The sequence below is a fragment of the Atractosteus spatula genome, chromosome 20 (genome assembly GCF_055471065.1).
Source record: "Atractosteus spatula isolate fAtrSpa1 chromosome 20, fAtrSpa1.hap1, whole genome shotgun sequence".
Lineage (NCBI taxonomy): Eukaryota > Metazoa > Chordata > Actinopteri > Semionotiformes > Lepisosteidae > Atractosteus > Atractosteus spatula.
Window position 1 is genome coordinate 13,078,440 of NC_142725.1, and position 24,915 is coordinate 13,103,354.

At 40.2% G+C, this 24,915-nt stretch overlaps 1 protein-coding gene across 3 annotated transcripts in view; it reads left to right on the forward strand.

The window, feature by feature from the left end:
- Window positions 1-838: 838 nt before the first annotated feature.
- Window positions 839-24,915, forward strand: part of acot7 (acyl-CoA thioesterase 7) — a 93,085-nt gene continuing 69,008 nt past the window's right edge. The window contains exons 1-5 of one of the 3 annotated variants that reach the window (XM_088937983.1): window positions 910-1,029; window positions 2,328-3,003; window positions 10,694-10,811; window positions 12,598-12,754; window positions 23,130-23,221. In XM_088937983.1, the coding sequence (XP_088794109.1) occupies window positions 2,936-3,003; window positions 10,694-10,811; window positions 12,598-12,754; window positions 23,130-23,221 (435 nt within the window). In that variant the 5' untranslated portion in view covers window positions 910-1,029; window positions 2,328-2,935. Of the gene's footprint in view, window positions 1,030-2,327; window positions 3,004-6,069; window positions 6,196-10,693; window positions 10,812-12,597; window positions 12,755-23,129; window positions 23,222-24,915 lie in introns of those variants that run through there. The other 2 variants (XM_088937982.1, XM_088937984.1) reach the window with 2 other exon arrangements.

Below are 24,915 nucleotides of genomic sequence, written 5' to 3' on the forward strand. Positions count from 1 at the left end.
CCTTCGTTAAAATTCATTTCAACATCTTCTTTACGAAAATGGTACTGAAAAACTGCTGCAGGCACTTCCTTAGTTTGCGAATTCGCGAATACCCGCGCTGGTGACAGACTCTGCCTCTGTTCTTTGTCATTTTAATTCTGGTGTTTGCTGCCACACAGTGGATAGAATGGTTGCTACACAATTTCTTAAATATTGTGAAGAAAATCGAACAGTTTTGGGGGAAAGAAATTTTAAGGGGAATGATTTATAATAATTATGTTATTAAAATATGTTAAAATCTAAGAACACACTTCTTTTCTTTTTTTTTAAACAAGGGGTATGTCCTCAGTGATTTATTGAAACTAGGTACTTTATCTGACGTTTTCACACAAATACTAAATTGAATACTCCATACTATATTAAACATTGTGTTTAGCTAAGATTAGTTATTTAATTAGTTTAGTTATTTAATTAGTTATTCTCAGCCGTCAGAATCTCATATAAAGTACTAAATGTGGGAATTCTACGACCAACTGTTAGTCAACGACCCAAGCACAAAAACCGCCTGCCACTGTATTTACAGAGATTCCGAAAAAACTTAAACTGCTATTTTATTGAATCGTGCTACATTACTGTCATTGGTCAAAGCAATAACGCCTAACACTATTTTTAATTACTTGGATTGATATCCCCATAAAGAAACAAGGAAGAGTACGATTTCTTTAAGGACAACATAATATATACAAAATATCTTAAGATCCCCGATTCCAAAATTTCTAGTTTTTAATCTCCAGCATGACTTTAATTATAACATTCAGACATGTTCGTCAACAATTTCATTGCTCGAAGCCCCTGCCGTCTGAGCGGGCTGCCGGCTGCAGCGGTCATGCAGTCTCGGTCTGTCTGCTCCGCTCTACTCACTGTCTCATTCAGCACATTCTGCCGGCATTCCTTCCCTACACCTAGATTCGCTTACAGCCAAGGAAAGACAAAACCGGTCATGTCTGCCGCCAAACCGCTCTCCCTCTCCTCCTCCATCCAGATATGCAGGTAAGCTCTGACGCTTAACAAAAAGTTATTTCATTTCGTTTGTTTCGTCCGGCGAACCAAAAACAAGTAATCTACTCTACATGCCATTTCTGGTCGGGCCGATAATCCGCATTCACTTGAATTAGACTTTGCACCTTGGCTCTCCTGGAGCAGATAATTGCGCATTGAAAGAAATTCCATGTCCGTCGGGCTTTTAATTTTGATTATTAGTCCTTGTATGTTTGGGGATTTTGCACACCCACGACAGCGCACGTGAGACAAATCCTCCTGGCATTTTGCATGACCTCAATACACATCCTGTATATGTAAAAATGACAGCTGGGCGCGGACGTGTAAGATGCACTAGAAAAGCAAGGACATTTTAAGGGCAACATCAGTGTTTATTTAAGGGGATAGTGCGCGGCGCACATTTTTGAAAAATTACACGGAAAGGACATTTTTAGCCAAAACGTCTCGCTGGCAGGCTACATGAGGGGCCCTGAGTAAGCCACGATTGATTGTGATGTCGTTTTATCATTTAACGTAGTACAGTTGCCGGTTTCTTGGCCCGGCAAATATGTCTGCCTCTTTTAAAATTGTAATCGACTGCGTGTTTTCCGGGACGATTTATCCAGATTAAAAACTGCAGTGCAGTATGTGGTTTTAGGCTGCAGCGCTCAGACGTCATCGGGTTTTGCTGAACATGTCGGAGGCGGAGAGCTGCTCGGAGGAGCGCTGTGAGGCTGTTAGGTTTATACCATCTACTGGTAGAAAGATGTATTACAACCGCCCCACCAGACGAGACACAACTATTCATGTTTTCGTGTTTAGTTGCTCACTCTCGGTATGGACCACGACCTACATACTGTAGGGCGTAAGACTTGATCTTCAATTGTTACACTTCATCCTTCCAATTAACATGCAATGTATGGACTACAGCCACTGAAACTGGTACCATTCGGTTCTGTAGTGGGACAGAAAAAAACAAAACCCCCATTGCGATCCGATTCCACGAGATAAAAGAACAGTCGTATGTTCTGCGAGTTTCTTACGAAACAAATCTTTCAGTTTTGCTATTGGAATTCAATACAATTCTGTTTGACATATACTGTATGAAATCCTTTTATGTTCCAAAGTTTGTTTCACTCAAAGTCGAGCGCTTTAAACCAGGAACGAGCGACATTTTCTAGTTTTGGGTGTGCCATGCTTCGGGGGCTGCTGTTTCCTGGAGCCTGGTGACGATCCAATGCCGTCGCCTTCTCTGTAGAAAGTCATTGAAATGTTTTATGTTAATACACAGTAATGTTTTTATGGTTTAGGCAAAGTCCGCGTAGCTGAGCTGCAAGTGTACAACGACGACCTGAAAAGTACGATCCTGGAAACCGATGTCTGCGAGTTTTCTAGGTCTCTTTAAAGCAGTTGCACCTGTAGCGTGGGGGAAGAGCTGTTACATCTGTCCAGTCAAGCCACTCACCATCTGCTGTGGACTGAAAACTTGCAGACACGCCTGTCATGACCGGGACTGGAGGCTCCCTCATGTTTCAAAAGCGAAAGAAAGCGCTAGTTACAATTTAACAACGAAGGGTTTGCAGGCTTCGCTATGTTTCCTCAGATGTACAGTACCTGTAAACCTTTTCAGTTTTCGGTCTGCCCGTTCCGAATATTTGCAGTTCTGGTCCGGTCCGTCTCCCAGTGTTCGATGGACAGTAAGGGTAATAACGAGCTTCACCTTTCCTTGTCGAAGCAGGTGTCTGAAAACTCATCATAACCACGTTGTCAGAGAGTCGATCTGCGAGAATTGGTCAAATAGCCGAGTTTTCATGGTGATGAAGTTTGTGGGGCGAAGGGCACTGCACTGTGTACCGAGCTCTGTCTCCACACGCCGCACAGGCACTCTCTGAACCCAGACGAGGTGCGAGTCCGTAAAATGATGATAAAAATGACAGATTTTCTTCGCAGGTTTACTTGCTTTGTGCGTTACACGAGCCGCTTTAGGTAAGGAGATCAATTTCCCATTTTTATGTTTTTATATTATTAATTTAAAACCGTGGATTTCTCAGTGTATGTAGGGATGAGATGACATCTACTTACAATTAACCGCGAGGACGACAGTCTGCGAAACGCTTATAATCACCTGCTATTAAAATTAAAGGCTAGTATTTGTATGTTAATCGTATAAATGGTTAACAATGGAAACCAATATAATGCAGTTTACGATAACCTTAATGTTATAGAAATCTCCCTGTACAGTTGTATCTGTATATGCTGTACTGTACTTAGCTAACAAAAACTATAAAATAACTCTAAAAATGTATCAATCTACTTCTGTGACTGCTGTTCCAGCATTTTATGGTCTGGCTTTGGATCATATGGCCTGCAATATGCTTCCTGTCTCTGTTTTTGTGTGTTCCGCAACAACACTATAGAATAGTGATCATTGAGGGTGTCTGAATTTCCACATTAGCCAAGTGTGCTGTTGCCTGAAGTGATGCATCAAGGAGACAAGCACCAGCAACCATGCATCTTATAAGATAATGTAAGGTGACATGCCTCAAACTTCTTTGCCACAACACAGTACACTGAGAAAAGTGCCTAACTGAGTATGACTTTACTATCCTCTTAAATCAGGCCCATACCATGTACTGGACTACACACTGCTTGAGACAACTAGGACATTCCTGTGAAACAAAAAATTCCCTAATATGTTGGTATACAGTAGAAGTGTCTGCAGACTTACAGTGTTATATCCTCTCGAAGATTGTACTGTAGCGACTTTATTCCATCAGTTTTTGGCTCTTGAAAATTGAGGCGATGAGCAGTGCCTGTTCCAGCTCTGCATTTGCTGCTGTCAACACAAGTTATTTCATTTCTCTTCTATTTTGACAAGTCATTTTTGTGGAAGCTGTTCATTTGATATATTCTGCTATTAGTCAAAACTGTACCTACTTAATGCCTTATAAAGCCATCACTGTACTCATTTTATTGCTAAAAAGTTCCATTCGTCTCAATTCCACTTGCAAATGGAATTTTTAAACAGCTGGTACCTGTTGTCATTTTCCATTTCGCCATTCCTCAAAAATGTGCTAGAAAACCACTGCAAGTTTTAAGTAAAAATAAAATTAATGTTTGTCCTTTATTCATGCAAACAAAATAAGGGTGTTTTCATGTCGCCTTCATCACTGGCCAGCTGTAACAACATCTCCTGGAAGACAGACTAAGACACCTTAGGAGAATAGGTCTGTCTCTGAGACTCAAAGAGAGTGCAGTAGTATAAAATGAAGACCTTCATAAAGTTTCTTAATCTGTGGCTGGTTTTACACATTGTTTTTAGATCCATGCACAGTTTGGTTTTGTTACTCTCTCTATGAAAGCAACTGGACACCTCTGTCCTATACACTTTTTGTTATTTCTGCTCGTAACTCGTTTTGACATGACTGCATTGAATGGATCTGGTTGAATGTTTGTCTGAATATCTATGTAGAAAGCTTCCCTTTAGGCAATGCTGACACACCTTATTCCAAAACGTTCCTATTTAGATGTCAGAAATGAATAATAATTGCTGGTTACCATGCTAGATTTGTCCCAGAGGATTTTATAGATCAAATAGAGCAAATATTTAGGTTTACCCTCAATTTTTGATATGTAAAAATATTGTAAGAAACAGCTTTTCTCCTAATTATAATTTTTTTAGGATGCACAAATTTTCAAGTTACTGATCTAAAAATGCTATGTTGATTATGTGGTAAATAATTGGGTTACATATCTTGGTGTTCTCGGTTTCTCATTCCAGATTATGGTCTGAATTGTAATGTTCTTTCCTTGCTTTCTAGTTTGAATTCACTCAGAAAGAACCGTACGTTATCCTTCTTTCTTAGCTAGCTGCGTGATAGAGAGAGCAGCAACAGGACTAATTCCTCTTTTATAAGAGAAATCTCACCCATATCAGAATTAGCATCTATTGCAAAACCTACAGTATGCAGGGCACACCACAGGCTCTGTGTACATTACTGGTGGAGCTCCCGTTTACAATGATGTGCTGTTATATCAAAAGAACATTCTGTACCTCCTTGGTGACATCTGTGTTCACCACAAAAATCTTTCTTGGAACTGAGGGTTCTACAGGAAGAGAAAGTATTTCTAAGCAAGAAAGCTGAACAGTATTATAGGTCAATCTTCTTTCAGTAAAATCATCTTCTTTTACAAGGTCTTTTTTAACTTCAGAACTGTTGTAGATTCTACTTTCTTTGGACCAATGAGGTACTCCCGAAGAGCATATCATTGTCTAATATTTAAGTCAGACTGAGAATCGTCCTATTAGATTAATAGGATTAAATTCTATATAAATTAGAGCAAAATCAGTCAAAGTTTTTATTGCTAAAAACATACAAAAAGACTGTCTTCTGTGAACATTGCAATGTCACAGATACAGGGAAGTGTTATAATGGTCAGGGATTAACTAGAAATGATTTTGTCTACAGATAGAACATATAATGTAATAATATTCTTTCTGTTTGCTGGACTTTCTGTATCCTATCCTTAGGAAATAATCTATTCATGAAAACCGCAGCATTTCCATATAAAGAATGAACGGAAATCTGCAAATGGCGATTTTCCTTTTTAAAAGGAAAAGGAGAGCATTTACGTAAACTAACACAGATGTTGGCAGATAAATTTCATAACAAGCTCTGCATGTACATCAGACAGCTTCAGTGTTGTAAATCTGATGGCAACTGCAGCTCAAACTGCACAGCAGCTTTGTACTTTGTACCACAGTACTGCACCATTTTTCAGCATAGAAATCAGAAGGCAAAACCACAGGCTATCATTTTTTTCACCATTTCCTGTCACTCTACCTCAGAAGAAATTCCCATGGCAACGATGGAGAAATGGCTCTTCTGATTGGTTCAGACACTGACTGTATGGCCTGACAATGAGTGGGAGGAAAGGGCTGGGCAGGTTTATGATCTGCACGAGGGTGGAGCCTATATGAGGTTAGGTCTGACACTTGCAGTGATGTGAATTATGAATGAAGCTGGCGGGGAAGTGCTAGTTTGTTCAACATCACTTTTTACTCCTCACTCTTTCTGGTTCTGATAAGCTTGTCATAAGAGATTGTACTCGTTCACCATTCACAAGTAAAGGGAGATTCAGAATGCATGTCTTGGGTTCTCATCATCAGCTCAGCAGGTAACGTCGTTCTGTTCTGTGGCTCGTTGAATTAGCACAGATTCAGTCATATGCGGTATGTTTTATTTCATTTCCTCATCTCATCTGAGAAACGAAAACATTGCTTTTCACCACTCAGAGGTTTTACAGAGGGCATGCTTGTTTTAAAGTTGCTTTTCAGCTTATTGTTGTATTGTGGGGTGTGACTAATAGACACTTTTGATTACTGTAAGATGAGAGAAACAAACACGTATAAAATGTCAGTCTTATGGCAGAGACCTTCTGTTAAATTTTCATTGGATTAGGTTCAACTTGGAAAAGATCAGAATTTTATGAATGGGCTACAATTAAAATATTGCCCATAAGAAAGAAAAATGTTCATAAGCATTTCTCAGTGTTGCGTACTTATGTGTTCACATGCAGGTATTATATATTTGCATTATTCAGTACAAGTCAATTTGATGATCTTGGTGTGGTTTTACAATTGTTTTTCAAGGACCTCACATGGCAGAGGTGTTTGTTGGGTTGATGGGCGATCTGAACTGGGTGAGAGATTGAGCACGTGGTTAAAGAAATGTCAAGTAATGAAAGTGTGCTGGCAGGGGGGATTTTGGTTATGGGCACAGTGACATCACTTTGCTTTAAGATAAAGAAGGAACAGCCGAGCCAAGCAGCAGATAAAACAGTCCAAACTATGATGAAATGCTTTTTCCTTCTCTAAACCAGGACACTTTCAACATTTCAGACTGAAAGACTGCTGTCCTGAAAGCAGGTTTCAGTCCGATTGCACAACAAGCCTATCAGAAATCCCTTGTCACGCCTCATCCTGTACTTTTGATTTTAATTTCTTACATGCAGGCAAGGAAGGGCCTTAATCAGAGATCTATAACCTAAAACATCTTTGATCTTATGATCTTTATAGCTATAGTGTTGTTGCTAAGAGGAGGCTTAATTATTTGATTGATCTGTATGAAAAGTAACTTAATACTTCACAAGATTACTTTAGAGACCTGTAGTAGTTCAACAGATCAGAAGAGACACAAGTCTGTGTCTTTAGCAATCACATAAAATAAAGGTTGAAATAGATGCCATGTCACTGAAGAGGAGAGTATACAGCGAGATACAAGATAGAAGTATTCCTCTTCTGTTGTAGGGGTGCATTTGATGTGGTACCACACATAAGCAGGAACTTTTATTTACTTCCTGCTGAGTCATAGTAGTCTAAAAAATCATGCAGTCTTACCATTTGCATGCAAAACGTGGAGCTGTCTGCATGTTAAAACGTAAAATTGAAAGCAATGATCAACAGACAAGGTTTATCTAAAGATGATATCATTAATAGCATATAAAGCTCTCAGTGGGCTGGCACTTCGTATATTCAAGAGCTTCTCCATCCATATTATGGCAAAACAGCTGAGTAAATGTGGCAAACAGTTCAGAATGTAACTTGTGTGGCTAATCAACATATTATTGGCATTTTCATAAAGCTGTTAGGGAAATCACCTGCTGCATTTGGTAATTCCGGTATTAAATCCACGTGTCCCGAGTTAGGAGAAAAAAATAAAAAGGCTGGGAAGAGTTTTGTAGGCTGTCGGCCTGAGATTGTGCTCGAGATAGACAAAGAATTACTGAGAGGATATGACCAGCACTCAGCAGACATAGTTCTGGTATTGTTAGAATGAGAGCAAAGAGTGTAGAGGCCAGCACATTAAATCAGAGCAAGTAATGAAAAAGCCTTATTTTCTGGAGATGAAATAATCATCAAGCCATTGCAGGCTTACTCTGTGCTTAGAGTTAGGGAAAGTGCATAGTATAATAGTGGAATCTAAAAAAATAATGAAAACAAAATGCTAAAAAACATCCTAATCAGTCCTCTACCTAGAGAAGAAATGGTAAGGATATCACACTGTGTACTAAATTGTTCCTGAAGATATGAAAATAGTTAACTGGTTGTACCCAGGTATCATCGTCTGTCAGCTGTTTTCAGAGCTTTCAGCTGCCAAGCCAATATGTCTGGAACTCCTCTCCTCTTAGCATCAAAAAATGGAAACATTGTTAATCAAATGTTATTGAACGCGTTTTTCTGTAGCGACATGTAACTGAATTTCTACATAATATTTCTGTGCACACTCGTATTTTTCCAATTTGTACTGTACTTTGAGAAACCTGGCAATGAAGAGTGATATACTGTACAAGAATATATTTGCAATACATTGTATTGTATTGAATGTGCATTCACCGTATAGCCAGCCTACGTCTTTTGCATTTTCTCGATTACTCAGTGCTTAGACACTCTGTAAAAGTTCATTTGCCTTTGTCCCCATATGCAAACATTACATAAATATTGGTTTAGTACTGCCAGTGTGGATCAAAGCAGACTGGCATTTCTCCATTGAAAATGACTAGACATTGGGCCTCAATGACTCAACAAGTCAAAGCACTTCCTCAAAAATTAGGCAGTTTTGAATTTGGAATTTGTTCTTGTGAATGATGGTGAATCTCTGCAGTAACATGTTTTTCAATAATGCATGGTGTACCTTTGCTTAGCAAAAAATTGTTAATAGGAAAACATTTTGAACAAAGGAGGTTCAGTTAATTTCCACACTACAGACAAAATGCAAATCATTCACTTTGTTTTTGCTATAAAATGGATCAGCTACACATTTTGAAGAGGACTTACAGTGCCAACAGAAAGTCTTCACATCCTTTCCAATTGTGTGCGTGGCCTAACAGCTTGAAATCAAGACACATTAGATCAGGATTTATTTTAACTTTATTCACACATTGTAAAGCACAACCTCCAAGTGAAAAACAAATGTTGAAACGTTCAGAAACATAATAACAAATGAAAACCTAGAAAAACGGGTTGGATAAGTGGGCTTACACTGTGCTTAGTAACAGCAATTGTAAATGAGCGCTGGGGCAAGCAATTGCCTTCCAAATCACACAACAAGCCAATTAGCCTCAATGTATGGTCAATTGTAGTGATTTTGTTGATTTTTAAAACTGATTTTATTCATAAAATATGGAGTGCTGTACCTGACTTTGACCAATGCAGACCTCAGAAACCTTGTTTATGCCAGTACTGTGTACTAAAATGACCTCAGTAAATTCAATAATGCTTTTGCTCCTGTGCAACAAGAAACAAGTTATACAGTTAGGAAAGTGCTGGCATCTTAAGAAGTTGGGGATTTTTTAAACTCATGACATATGGATCCCAGGGATGTCAATATCAGGGATTTTGTTGGCTATATGTTATATGTTGGCAATGCACATGTAAAACCTTGTAGATCTCTCTGCCAGGCACTTCCAGGAGGAGATGAGCAGTGTAAACACATATACAGTATATCTTGATGTGGCAGATGAATTTTAGTGATATCTTTTCATGGACCAAATATATAATCCACTTTTTGTTCTTCTGATTTCTGCTTCTGGAGCCTACAGGGGTATGAAGTTTTGGTGGTGATAGCAATTCGCAAGCCCTAAAATACCTGTGTCGATTCATAACTGGAAGGTTGTGGGTTCAAATGCCAGGTGGGACACTACTGTTATATTTTTGAACAAGGTACTTCAATTAGATTGCTGAGTAAACTTCCCAGCTTTATAAATGTTTACAAACTCTTTTATCACTTTGGATAAAAGAATCTGCAAGATAAAAAAAATACCAGCACTCCCTAGAATGGGCTTACTGTTTGCCCAGGCACAAATCACATCTCTTTCGCAATCCGTCCTGTTTTTGACACTGCCCTGAACAGCAGCAGCTCCCGTCTCCAGCATGTGACTTGCATTTGCCTTGTATATATTTAACACACCCGCTTGGAAATAAGGCATAAGCACACAAACAACAGAAAATGTAAGAAATGCTAAAGGCTGCAGATCGAGCCCTTTCACAGCTGACTGTAGAACGTCACTGCCAGGGTGAAGATACTGATTTGTTTATTCTGTCTGGCTGGGAAACGGCAGTCAGCCCTTGCTTGTCAGTGACAGCGCAGCCAGGCCTTGAGGAGAAATGCAAGTGGCACAAGTTCTGGAGTTCACCTTGTACTCGGGGTGTGGAGTACTGTACATCCTGTTAGCCCAGTTTATCCACTCTTGCTTTGAGCAACACGGTGACGGAACTGTTGACAGATGTCTAAGCAGACACATTTTGTTTGGAGAATTTACAGAATTAAGGTTACATAACACACAATCCACCACATCCACTTAAACTAGTCACAAAAACCACCATAAATGCCAATCAGTCCCGGTCCAGTTGAAATCACTCCTCCGTAATGAGTATATCTGGGAAAGTTTTACGTCAATGCAGTATGGACACATATGCATGACTAACCATGAAACAATTGTGCAACCATACATAATAAATGACAACTTCATCAATGTGATACCATACACTATTCTATCATGATGCCCTCTTATTTCTGTGCTGTCACTCTGTGAGTTCAGCTGACCCCTGAGCTGGAGTGCTTAACTTTGGTCGGATCTTGTTGATGAGCTGCTGTACCCTCTCTCTCTCACACAGGATCATGCGCCCTGATGATGCCAACATCGTGGGCAACGTCCATGGAGGAACCATTCTCAAAATGATCGAGGAGGCGGGGGGTATCATCAGCACTCGTCACTGCAACACCCAGCCTGGGGTAAGAGCCACCTCATCTCACGGGACACCCAGCACCGTAGCCTCACTTTACAGGCTCCCCACCTGGGATGACTGGCTGTTAAACACAGAGTTCAGGCCTTCATTCCCATGCTGCATTCTGTTAGTTGTACTAATCGATACGACATCAGATTCACAATGAACGCAATGCACAAGATGCACGATGTTGTCTCCAGGATGAAAATGTAGGACAGACACTGATTTACTGCATTTAGTTATTCCTAAAGTGTAAGAAGACTGGCAAATAGATAGATGGGCTCCATCCCTTTCCCTAGCAAAAATATTAGTTGATGCAGCTACAGTTTCTGCTAAATATTGCATTTGCTGTTTTCGCAACGGTCATTAGGAGTGGAGAAACACTCATCTTCAAGGTTAAAGTGATCAAGTCATGCAGATAAATATGAAGACACAATCTAAGCACTGAACTGCAATTACCATAGCTGTCTCTTCCTGCTTTAGGTGCTCATTAAGACACAAAACACCTGCTTGTATCACTTTCACTGTTTAAAGTGAGACTGTTTAAACACAAAACTGTCAGACTAAGGCACACAGATTAAGGACTTTGGTCCTGACTGCTGCTACTAATGTAACAATGGAGTCATATGACAGCTAATCCCTACTCACAATGCTGTCTGATTACAGGTTATATCATCTTAATGAGACATACTTTAATACACGTCTAACAGTCTGCGGCACCAATGCAACAGTCTGGGTTTCACTGAAAATTAAATCCTGCACCACATTTACCCTGAAAGATTTTACCTTGTTTGTGCCTGAAACTAGCCCTGTCTTGTGCAATCTAACTGGTTGAACTGCAATGACGATGACAGAGATTCAGATATCAAGATTACCCTCTTCTTACAATATCAACATAAGATGAAGCAAGGGTGAATACTTGCAGTATTCAACGCTAGATCCAAGAATTAAATCTAATTATACTAATGATGATACTGTCCATAACAGAATGAACGCCTCTGATAATGAGTAACATTTAATAGTCAGTGATGCAACAATAATGACATCAGGTGCACTTTAATTATAAAGTGTCTTCCTGGGTAAAACAATGTCCTGACATGAATGTCATTACAAGCAATGATTTGACTACCAGGTGTGCTCACATCATTTGATTATCAAGGCACTGCATTACTGTATGTTGGGCATGTATGTTAAATTGCAGAAGCCAATTAATTTCTACTGTACTACAGGTTTTCTAGGTAGGTCAATAAAGAAACACATAAAGGGTAAATAAATAAACAAAGGAAATGAGCTGATACAGTTCTCAGGGTGTCCACTGGATGGCACTTCAGATTTAGGAATTTACCAACCAAGGAGCTGATATGCCCAGTTAATTTATGTTGACTTATTTTCCGATTCAGGAGAGTACAAGCAGGTTTGTGCAGACAAACACAGGGTGATCTGCCAATTGGTATCTGAAGCACAACTTGTACTGCTATTCTGGGACATAAAATACACTTTCGCAAATAGAGAGGTTTAACTAAGTTCAGTAAATGTCTGAACATCTGTCTAACCCGGATGCAGCCTGCTCGGGAAGTTTGCAGCTCCCAAGGGCCCCCTGAATTTCTCGTGAAGCTCCCCAGCAGGCACTAGTCTCTGTCAGTGAGACACTGGGTGTGGATTTTCTGGAATGAGCGATTCAGATCAGACCAGATACAATCAGCAGAGAGGTCCTCATCTATGGCCGTGTCCGTCTCTTTCACCTGTCGGAATGAAGTGTCCCCGTGTTCTCTGGCTCCTCCCGTATCCGACAGGAGCGCAGCGTCGCCGCTCTGGCCCGTGTGGAACGCACGGACTTCCTGCACCCCATGTTCATCGGCGAGGTGGCGCACGTGAGCGCGGAGATCACCTACACCTCCAAGCACTCCGTGGAAGTGCAGGTCATGGTCATGGCGGAGAACATCCTCACGGGTGAGTGTGGTGCTCACAGCTACTCTCCACTCCGCCCACAGGGCTAAGTCTCTTCTCCAGCACGATCATTTCCTCTACAGGCTCAGTAGCTCGTGTTAAATTCTATACGGCAGCTCTTCCCCAAGTAGTTACCTTTACTCACAGGGATCAAGAAAATATGCAGTAGCAGAAGGCCCGGTTGTCATGTCTTATCTGTCTATGTGGGTCTGCCTACCATAATAAGAATGCCAACTGCGGTATTTCTAGACCGAAAAAAAAGTAAAGAAATATTTGGAAGTGTCACCATGAGTTCATCTCTATTCTCGTCTCCCTCCAAAAAGCCAAAAGTCAAAGTCATTTCCTTGACCATCCTCTCCTGTTACAACTCCTCATATTTGTTAAAAAAGATAATACATGGGATTAGGGAAGCCACTAATGCACTAAAGCTATAGACTAACAGGATTAACTCTGGAAGGTGCTAATCAGCTATAACATGTCTCTTAAGGCATTGCAGTGCATGGATCCTTTGATGGCATCACAGTGTTTGCTTTGCATATAATGCAAGTCAACTGTTTCTACCTTTAGCATCTGAGACCAAAAAGGTTACAAAGATGCAACTATTAGGGCTCCAAGTGCTATGTATAAATATATTATATATTTAATATATTTATAAAGTATCTGAAATGGGATACTAACCAACTGCTGCTGTAGATTAATTGTATATTTGTAACAAAACTCTCATCCTGATGCTAGAATGGCCCACAACCTCACTAATAAACTTTTAGAACTATTTATACCCCCATTAATTACATGTTAATAGAATACTTCCAGTGTAGTATAGGGTTGCAATTTAATGTCCTGATGGAGATTTTTGTGTTATATGTGAAGATATTGCAGGCTGTTACCCTTCCGTTTTCTGTTTTTTCCCATTCCTGCTCTATTATTTGTTTTGTAGCATTTACCAAATGAAATGGTCCCTTTGAAGATAACAGCATTTAATATCAAAAGGTTCTTAATACAGAGAAATTGCCTACTTTGAAAAATTCAGATTATCCATTTGGTTTTCAAGTACTGTATATACGCTTTTAAAAGTGTAGAAAATGCCCCAGGTTACATATATAATATACATAACTATACTGCTCGACTATCAGATATACCAGCAGTGTAAGATAAGGAGCGCTTTCCTTTTGTTAGACGTATTATTACAGCAAAAGAAACAGAAGAACTGCATGAGCTCAGAGTACTGTGGGTTGACGAGATCAATTACACCACTAGGTGGAGCCAAATTTCAAATTAAGACCGTTACAACTTTCCCACACGATATGGACAGCAGATTATTTGCTGTTTTCAATACTTTAAATTAGGCACTGTAATAGAATAGCTTCAAAGAATTAGAAGAATAATAAACAATAATAAATAATAAAATAATAATTTAACAGAAAATCTATTGGATTTCAAAAGAGTAGCACAACGGCTGAGCAAGTACAAGATCACAAGACCAAACGCAATGATGTAATGTACCTGCCGAGCTCACACTGATTATTGCTTACCTATAGCAACATGACACGTGATTTCTTAAAGGCACCGGGGATCTTAAATTGCTAATAATAGATTTGCATGGGAAACTAGTTGCTTTTAGAGGACCAGGTTGAATGGTGCTAGACATTTCCTTTAATTTCCTTCAAATTGAGATAAAACTGTCTCACCTTCCCGTTGTTTCACAGAATAGTGTCACCTAGTGCTGTATTTTAAGAGGGTGGACATCAGAGATAAAACTACCAGTCATGTTTGAATAACAGCTGGGTAACAAAGGACAACAATCCTTCCTTTGCGGGTTGATCACTATTTCAGAACATGTTTCTAAAGTACTGTTAGCAGAGTCAAGACTTTTATACACCACTGACGGCTGTAAGCGTTACAATACTAATTGTCCTCAACACCAGAATATTTATTCCAGGGACCACCCCAGAAATCTCTACACGTTTGGGTGACTGGTAAAACATTGGAAATGAAGAAAAAAACAACAGTTTATTCCTGGCTGAAAAACTAAATTCAGAAAGAAGGAAAACATAAAATGAGAATTCAGTAAAAAATCAGTTTTGGATGGGAAATATTTTGTCTGCTACAAGAACTTGTATTTACACATAAAAATACCCAAGGATGGACTTCTACAGTCTTGAAGGGTTATTGCATGTCTAACAGCAACCCAATTACATGTTTCGTGCAGCAGAAGATGCTTGGCTTCCAACACTCTGATTAACCGCTGTCCTACTGTCCCGTGTTGGAATCTCTGGCACAGTTCAGGTGTCCTGGGATGCTGAAAACAATACAGCACTTCCCTGGGAAGACGACAGATGAAAAACTAAGACAGAGAAAAAAGCTGGTGTCCCGAGACTCTGTTGCCACAGCAACCCTGTTGTCATATGGCAGCAGCTGGGTAGGAACAGTAGGGGGCGCAGTGAGGCACAGGGGGCACAGGAAAGACTTGTGGGATCCGTAGCACTGAGGTTAATGTGGCCAGCTGCTGGAAAGGGGGAAAAGCCAGGATGAAACCAATGCTTTTCCGCAGAGTATTATGTGGCTTTGCACAGAGCCACTAATCCCCCAGCAAGGAGCAAGGCCAGGGAATACTGCAGTGTGTAAGTGTGAAAAGAAACACCGGATCATTACAGTAAGTGACACTTAATACCAGCGCCAGGAAAAGACATGGAGGCTAGCTTGCTAATTAGCAGTTCTTAGCCCCTTATAACCTCCCCTGGTCACTGAAGAACTGCTCACCTTCATGCATGTAATGGAAAATCAAAGAAACCTAATGGATCCTTTACAAGAACTATATTTCCTATGGGATAAGACCATACCACTATACCACTTACACTTATATAGCTCTTTTCTGGACACCCCACTGAAAACACTTTACAGGTAATGAGGACACCCCTCCACACCACCAATGTGTAGCCCCCACATGGATGATGCACCAGTAGGCTCCCCACACACCAGCTCACAGTGTGAAGGAGAACAGAGTGATGAAGCCAGTTCATAGATGGGGATTATTAGGAGACCAAAATTTGGTAAAGGCCAGAGGGAAAATATGGCCAAGACAATGGGTTAACACCCCTACTCTTTTCAAGAAATACCCTGAGATTTTTAATGACCACAGAGAGTCAGGACCTTCGTTTTATATCTCATTCTATCAGAAAAGGACGGCACCTTTTTTCCAGTATAGTATTCCCATTACAATGCTGGGGCATTAGGACCCACACAGACCGCAGGGTGAGCGCCCCCTGCTGGTCCTAGTTTTCCCAAGAGGTCTCCCATCCAGGTAAAGCAAGTTATTGTTTAATAAAGAATCAATTAATACATAAGGTAATTTCCTGCACAAGGGTGTCCCCTAGGGTCAGTGTGAATATGGAACAGTGAGAACTGGATTCAGGGACAGGAAACATTCTAGATTTTGGAACTCATGTACTGCATGGTCTTACTGTTAATTAAATGGATGTCTTCTTCCAAGACACGCGAATGAAAGAGGAATCTTGCAAGTGAACCGGACTCTAACATGGTGTCCTTCATGAATACAAGCTGGGGAAGTGAGTGCATATGCACAGCTTTCGTTCTAAAAATTCACAGAAAATCTACATGATCGTTTACCACACTCTACTGCTGCACTGCCAGAAGTCATCCTTTCCAGTACAAGCCATCTACAATGGAAAGAAATAACCTGCTTAAATGATTGCAGGCCGTTTTTATTACTGTGGGCTGCAGTAAATATGGGACAAACCAAGCCTTCTATTTATTCCAGTTTAATGTGTTTCTGCCGTCATAATGTTGCTCATGAAAGTCACTCCTCTGATTTAAATAGCAGGTTCCTCGACAAAAGAAAGCATGCAATGTGGGATGCTTAGAAATATTTGGTTCCCTCTTTGCTGTTGATTTATGGTCCTTTTTAACAGCGTGGCAGATAGCTCTGGGTCACACACTTACCTGATTAATGTGTTTATCACACGTGTGTGAGGTGTGTAACAATGAGCTGGCACTCCCAGAGTCGCAAGTCTTGCCTGGGAATGGAAGGAGTTAGAATTTAGGACCTTATTGTTGAAGTAGATGAACTCAGCCTGAGATAAAGTGATCTTAAACAATGGGCCCACATACACCTGGAAGATGCCACTGCTAATTGGCTCTACCAGTGTTGTAGTAATTGAAAAGCAATATTACTGCATCTTATTCAGAATAAGATATCAAGAGGAAAAAAAAAATCAGGAATGGAATATAACAACAGCTTGTTTCCTTCTACTAGTATATGTGAAATGAAGCTTTTTTTAATTAAATTGCAAATCAAATAATTAAAATCCAGCAGGGTTACAGTGCAGTGTCATGAAAGAATCAGGCAATTCATTGCTGCTGACTTCTGCCTTACTGCATCTCCGTTCAGACGTACAGACTCACTGCTCCCCGGCTCTCTGCCTAGGTCACGCCTTCCCTTCCTGCCACAGGAGCCAGTGTCTGCCCCCCGTCTGTGAGACAGAGCTGTCAGTCACGCAACATGATCTGCACGGCTGAGCGCAACATGGCCTCGGTGGAACACTGTGCACACAGCGAGAGCAGAGAAAATACCATTGGCCTTGGATTGCATCCTTACAAGTCAACGCTTAAATCAGATCCGATGGGCCCTGCGCATGCTCATTTCATTTGTGCTGTTGATGTACTTTTCCTGGGCGGGACAGCAGCCTTAAAGGTGGTGCTTCAGGAAATGTGTAAAGATCCAGGTTTATTATAGCATAGGTACCATGACAACAGCTAGTGAAAGTGCATGGCTAGAGATTCCAGACCAAGACTGAAAGCTGCAATTGCTTTTTTAGTATAAATAAATAGTGGAATGATTGTAGTAATATGATTTGTGTTTGTTAAATCGTAAAAAGTTAGAGGGGATTTGATGGAAAACACGGAAACGTTTAAGCAGGATTATTATTAATTGGATTTTTTGTCCCAACTGTCCTGTATATAATGGACTTCAGAAACAGGCAGCAAAGTGGCTTAATATCAGCACTGGGAGCTGGACTACCTGACCAGGAGCAGATTGTCATCTTGTGACACTTGTGTGTTGTTTTGGCCTGACGGGTCATGAGGGGGTTGTAGACCGAGATGTCTGATTAACCACCCTGCCTGCTGTGAGATATTTCTCCCAGCTGTTGCCTCTCCTCCATGATAAGAGAGCATTTTGTAAGCAGAGGCAGCTGCACTGTGTTTCCACAGTGAGCTGTGTCAGTGCTGCTCCTTTAAGGGATCCTGTGGTGCCTAAAGGGAGAGAAGACAACAGGAGCAGACATTATTTGCTTCTGTCATATTTTGTTAGCGTCATGCCTCACAAACAGCGGACCTCAGTGCTACAGACAGAGAGCAATATCTTGACGGGCTTCACTTCTTCAGCTGCATTTCTGTCCTTCCTATCCAGGCAGCCATTGCCCTGGTGTTTTATCATGATCTCTGTTTACCTTTAGTCAATGAGCAGGATCACAGCAATTTTTCACACCTCCTCAAACAGCCCAAACTCCTGGGATGTGCTCAATATAACCTTCTTTTCTGCACTCTGCTCGCTCTCCACAAATATAATACATTCTCTCTCTTCTTCCAGTAATACTGGCAACCGGAGTCATAGCTCTTGTGTAATCGCTTTTGTTTTCTTTAGAATGAAAACGTCTTGCCTGCACTAGTCTGAGAAAAGAGACAAAACAGAATTTATACCAATTAGTGCAGATGTGAAGAATTGTAATTAATGCCAGCCAACATTCCCAAAACATAACAAAAGATGAGGTATCAGATCTGTGACTAGTCCTCGTAGCACTGAAGGTGCAGATTTAGCACTAAAATGGTAACATCAAGATGTGGTGTGACTGTGGAAAGCTGAGATCAGCCTGTGACACCAGCTTCCTACAGACACACCCTGGATGAAGAGCAAGACTTCAAGACCTTGTTGTTAGCAAGACCACTGATCCACTGATCTGCAGGTGGGATATGGTGAGATGGGCTGCAATGAGGGTGGGCTGTCCTCTGCCAGGTTGGTCGGTTGATCGGATGCAGTCAGGCCAGATCTCATCACCAGGGCCAAAGCCCTGCAACTCCTCCTCCGGAGGAGGATGTGTATCGGAGTCTCAGTCCAGCTCCCCTGAGGAGGCAGAGGGTGGGAGGTGGAGGGCTCCTGTGTGCAGTGGGGCAGAAGAGTATTTCTGCAGGGAAGACTGACTGGACCTCCTCATTCCCAGCTCTGAGAGACAGCTCTCCTGCCTTGGGGAGAAAGGAGGAGGTAAAGAAAGCCATCCCTTTAGGCAGCTGCATTGTGTCAGTCACAAAGCCAGGAACTGTTGAAAAAAAAGCAGTATATGTAATTGTTTAGGGAGGTAATTAACATTCTGGCTAATGTTTCTTTTATTTCATATGAGCACATTTTAATGGTTGATAGACTGAGGGATTTTAGCAAGGAATATTTTTGTGGATTTCCAGATTTTAGGAAGTTACTTTCACCACTTAAAGTGTTTGATGCCTATATAGGCAAGAACTGCAGTTCTTCCTCTGACTTTGGATGGCTCACGTGGGCTCTTAGTATTCTGGGCAGCTGCAGAAAGAGTAAACAAGAGACAATTCTGCAAAGGTAGTGATGTTTAGCAGAAAGAGGAAAGAGGAAGAGGCAGGAAAATGAAAATGCAGTCTTCCAGAGTAATTACAATCCCATTATTTCACAATCAGGCTCCATGCATTTTAAATTAAAAGAAAAATGCTTAGTATATTTTTTTTACCTTATCCAGTTGGAAGGTTTCATTTCCTGACAAGGCTGATAACCAACAATGCTCCTATCATGATCAAAATGCTAGAAAATCTGTATGCTGGACAGTACAAGCAGGATTGTTTGTATGCACGTTTGTGAGAGATTCTCCTACAATCAAAAGATTCTTTCCCTGGGCTGAGTTACCTGTAGATTGTTTGTGCCAAAAGTCTTACTGAGATTGAGTTAGAAGCAGAGTTCAGGTTAAGAAACTGCAACTCCCGAGTGTACTGGATTGTTCCATTGAAACACTGTTTTATTCCCTGAACAATAATTATCTGTTCTCACCATACATAAAAAAATAAGATGAGGAAATGCTTAAGAACATGTCAAAGATGACAAACGAGGAGTCCATTCAGCCCAGCTAACCCACATGGAAGTTCATAGTGAATTAATCCAATCCATTCCTTTAAAGAAGCCAGGGTTTCAACATTGAACAACATAGCTTGATCATTAGCACATATCCCTTTATATGAAGAAGTGCCTCCTGTTTTCAGATTTAAATGTGCATCCGTGTAGTTTTCAGTTGGAACCTCTGGTTCATGTTTCACTGTTGATGCTGAAGCAGTTTACTGGGTTGACTTTGGAGCATTGGAAGTACATTACTACTACATTTGTACTCATCTGATACATCTGAAAGCGGATCAATGGCAGGAAATAATTTGCCATGCTTTTATAATAAAAAATTAAAAGTTGTTGACGAATTGAACTTCAAGCTTGACAACGAAGCAAAGATCCAAAGTCAAAATTAAATCAAAAGATACTTCTGCTTTGAAATTAAGCCAGACTCTTGATTAAAGTGTTAGGAACAAATACAAGAGCACATCACTGAAATTGAGTTTAAAAAATGGCACAACAACGTTCTGGGAACAATAAGTCACTGAAAACCAAACAAACAAGATAAAAACAATGCCCTCTACTAGTAACATGTATAAACCCTTAGGTTCATCAGTGAGTACCCTTGAACTTAAGGATTTCTCCAGTTTCCCAAAATATTTCTTTATATCTGTCAGATAAACATTAACCTTTTATACTGTATAATTGTGTGCACTGGGTCTACACACAAAGCATGAAGCCAAACAACCAGAGAGCGGTGGATCGTTTGTATAGCCTTTGTGTTGGTTTTTTGATACAGTTGTGTTACCTCTGTGGCTGGATGCTCATTTTATTTAGAGGAAAGACTGTGAATTAGCATTTCCACAGTAATAAAAGCTTTAAGAGCTACTAAATGGTATGTGTCCTGTGGAATATACAAAATATAATGTCGCCAATAATTCTACATGTTTCTACAAACGCACTTGGGAGGTTGGTGATTGTGCTTATTTTGGGGTTTGGTTCCACAGATAGGATTAATTTGTTTTTGGAAGGACTAGAACTGAATGCAAAAATGCCAAATAAAAAAAAAATCACACAGGGTTCTGAAGCTAATGAAATGAGTCACACATGAAAGACTTTGAAATCCAGCCCAGTCTGCCTTAGATCTTAAAATGGCTTAGTCCTCAACAGACTGTGTGCAATACTGTACAAGCTGAGCACCACGTCTCTTAATGAATTATTTCAAATCTAATCCGTCAGATTTGTATTATTGTTTTCTTTTCGCTCCACTTGAGATGAAAAATCATGTTAATAACGAATGCCTTTCAGGAGAGTTTTCCAAAAGCTTATGTTGTGGTAGTGTATGGGGCGTCATTTTTTTTTTTTCCCCACCAGAGCATGTATAAGAAAAGCTGACAGGCGCTATTTTTAGACCTCCATCGCAGAATGCCAGATAATGTAAATACACATTTCTCTGTGTCTCAAAATTTCAGAGGATCCGTGGTTGAATGCAATTAGATGAAAAACACTCTAGCCGTGCTCGTGAGGACCACAGAAGACTCCGTGTGCTGTTGTCATGGCAACTGGGCTGTCAGGACAGTTTTGGCTTGGTGTAAAATGCAAATGTTATTCCCAAAAGCAGCCTGTCAGAATCACTCTTGCTCACAACGGTTCCTGTAAATTGTATACCTCATTATCTCCTTTGTTTAAAAATGCAGCTGCAGCAGAGGAAAAGAAAAAAAAAACATATCAATATATCAGCCACTCCAATTAATAACTTCTACTCTAAAATCCGTAGGATTGTTGTCGATATTTGTGGTCAGTGTCGTCTGTGCAGGAACTTCTCAAGAAAAAAAATGGGAGTTTATTTTTGAGGCTCATCACATCAGCCATTCCCCGATACTGAACTGAAATACCCATTGGTAAATTTGTAACGAATATTTGAATTTGCAGTTTTCTGTTTTTTTCCCATGATTAACCTTCAGTTCTGCTGTCATGTTGCAGTGACTGAATTGAACAGTAAACCGCAGAACAGATTCCTAACAGGCCAGGACATGATAAGTACAATATGGAAAAGTGCCCTGTAGTATGTAAATTTGTGGATATTCACCGCATAGTGCAATAGATTTTGTTGTCTTGTTTTGAGATCGATAAATTCCCATCTTGATTCTTGTCAATGAGATGTTACTCACTCTCCAAACTATTAATGCACAGGTGAAATCTTCCCCAGCAGGAATATCTAAAATTAATCTGACAGACTTGACCATATTGCTCCTCTCCTACCTAAACCAAGCTAGTGGAGGGAGTATTGACTCTGACTGACCTTTTCAAAGATAAGATGTCCAGGCTTTGGCTGACTGAGCTATCAGAACCATACAAGCCAATGCCAGGGAGATTGGAAGGTTACGAAACAAAACGAGAAATCTATACAGAGATTCAGATATCGACAAGCCAATCACAAAGCCAGAAATCCCAGCCTTTTTATTTTGTATTGGTTGATAAGTGTAATAACACATTTAGCAAAGAGTCCAAAATCTACCTTCTACATAGAGCAATGTTAAAGAATCTGCACATCATACTGTACATCCTTTCTGACTGTAAACCTGAATTGTTTATTGCACGAAACATTCTTTTTACATCTTTCCTCCAATAAAATTGATCCCACATTTGCAGAGAGAAAGATAGCAGTTAACAGACACATCTGAGCACCATAGAAAGCGCCTCACGGGTGTTACCGATGAAGACATGCAGCTTGATAAGGTGTAACACTATCAGTGTTGCCTGAACGTATTAGCTGCTGCACCATGGGACTAATTTAGATTCACTCCACTGATTCTGTAATCACTTTATACACTGATTTAATTTTAATAAATCAGTTTATTTTGTCAATTTGATCCAGCAGCCTCTTGTGAAGATTGATGTGGAGACGCGTGTTCAAAAAGTACTTCATTTGCAATGTTTAGTTAGAGTGAGGCCTTTCAGATGTGTGTCTGTCCAACCGCATTACCGCTTACTCACTGGTGTGAATGGGGTGTCTTCACTGGTATATACTGTATGATGCTACTAAAGTTTTTCTTTATATTTCAATAATGATGTTGCATTCCGAATCACTTTGTGGTAAAAATAATATTCTGTAGACTGTATTTCCAGGTCAGGAAGCTCAATACATACAGTATGTTCACACATGTTTTGTGTGTATTTTTGCCCACCTAGATGCGGCCGATATCTAATGAGATATTGAGATCCAGTGATTTTTGTTTCCTCTTTTAGGAGTCAAAAAAGTAACTAACAAGGCAACACTGTGGTATGTGCCCTTCTCATTGCAAAACGTTGACAAAATCATCGAGGTCCCGCCAATTGAGGTAGGTCAAGTTTCTCGTCACCCTGTTTGAGACTTTACCCTAGAGAACCGCTTCTTTGTGAGCTTATGGATCTCTGTCACTGTGACGTCTGTTTGGCTGTGGCAAATGTGCAAGTCTTAGACATTTTGAAATGTTGTACTTTTTATATTCGATGGTTTTCCTTCATTAAGTAGAAACACAATTCTAGAATATATTCTACTGAAATTTTAGCCATTTTAAACTAACAGTTAATCCTTATAGATCTGTATTTTGGAGTGAAAACTAGCCTTTTTGAAAGAGCAAATAATGTAATTATGAGGAACACTTGACAATGAGTCATTGCTAGTGAATGATATTCATTTGGTAAGTGTAGGTAAACCATTGCTTTAACACTGCACAGTAGCTTCTTATGTATAGCTTACCTTGAGCTTTGATCTGTTTTTTACAATTCTGATCAATGTGAATTAAAGATCATATAATGACAAACTTTTTTTCTTCTCGCCCATGCTAAGCTATATTAATAACATTCACAATTGTTATAATAGCAGAAAACCCTGTGATGGTCTCTCCACAAGTAAGATAAACAGGTGGACCATCATACATCATGCATTTTTTTCATTTAATAGTTTTATGGAATATGAGTCATTACACAGAGATTTTAATCACATTTGATTGTATATCAGACTACTTTGTTTAAAAGAAGCATCCATATAAAGCAACAAAGGATTCATCCCGATGTATCTATTGTGAATATGGTTCGAGAAAAGGGATGCTTTTGTTCTGTCAGAAAAGAGACGCTTTGTTGATTTAATAATCTCTTGCAGCAATTCAGCAAACCGAAGGCCAATCTGCATTGATTTAGGGGGTAGTTTTGTTTTGCTAGAATTTTTCCCCCCAGGAAGCAGTCACTTTCCATTTCTATCAGAAAGTATTACCTGCAACAACATTACCAGAGCCCGGCTCTTTTCATTTACAGAGCCCACACAGGCGAAACATGTTTGTGAGAAAGCAGAAAGAACTGAGCGTACAAACATCACATATAATAGATGCCATAGTGCTGTAATTGGGTTGAAGATAAACGGTGACAATCAGCACAATTTGAAACACAAAGAGGTTGTTTTTTTTATACATTTCAAAAAGATGTTCAAAACAAGACTCCCGAGTGGCTCAGCCAGCAACAGCACCTGTGTGAAAGCCAGGGATTTTCTGCTTCAATCTGGCCCATGTCATTATCCGCCTGTGATGAGAATTCTCCAGATGGTGGTACATAATTAGCTAAGTGTATCTAGAGTTAGGTGGGTGTGAGAAGGTCGCAATGGGCTTGCTATGCATCAGCAGCTTGCCGACTGCCAGGAGCCTGTGGCTTGTAGTGTTGTCAGTAAGAGCTGCAGCACTTTGATGCACTCTATTCAGAAACAGCAGCTCAGCGTGAAAACCAAGCAAATGGCCTGACAAGAGCATGCTCTGGTGGAGGCAGGTACAGACTCCAACTCTCCTGTGCAACTCCTAGGGTTTGCTACTGGATAAAAAAAATGGCTATTCCAAACTGGTGGAGGGTCCAAATGAAAAATAACCCAAAAGAAATTCTAAAACCGACTACAAAAATGCATCCAATGTTCTCTAAGCCCATACTGTCGTTATTGATCAGTCACACAAAACATGCTGCAATCAGACCAGTTAAAGCAAAACAGGATGGGCAAGGCTCATAAAGGTTT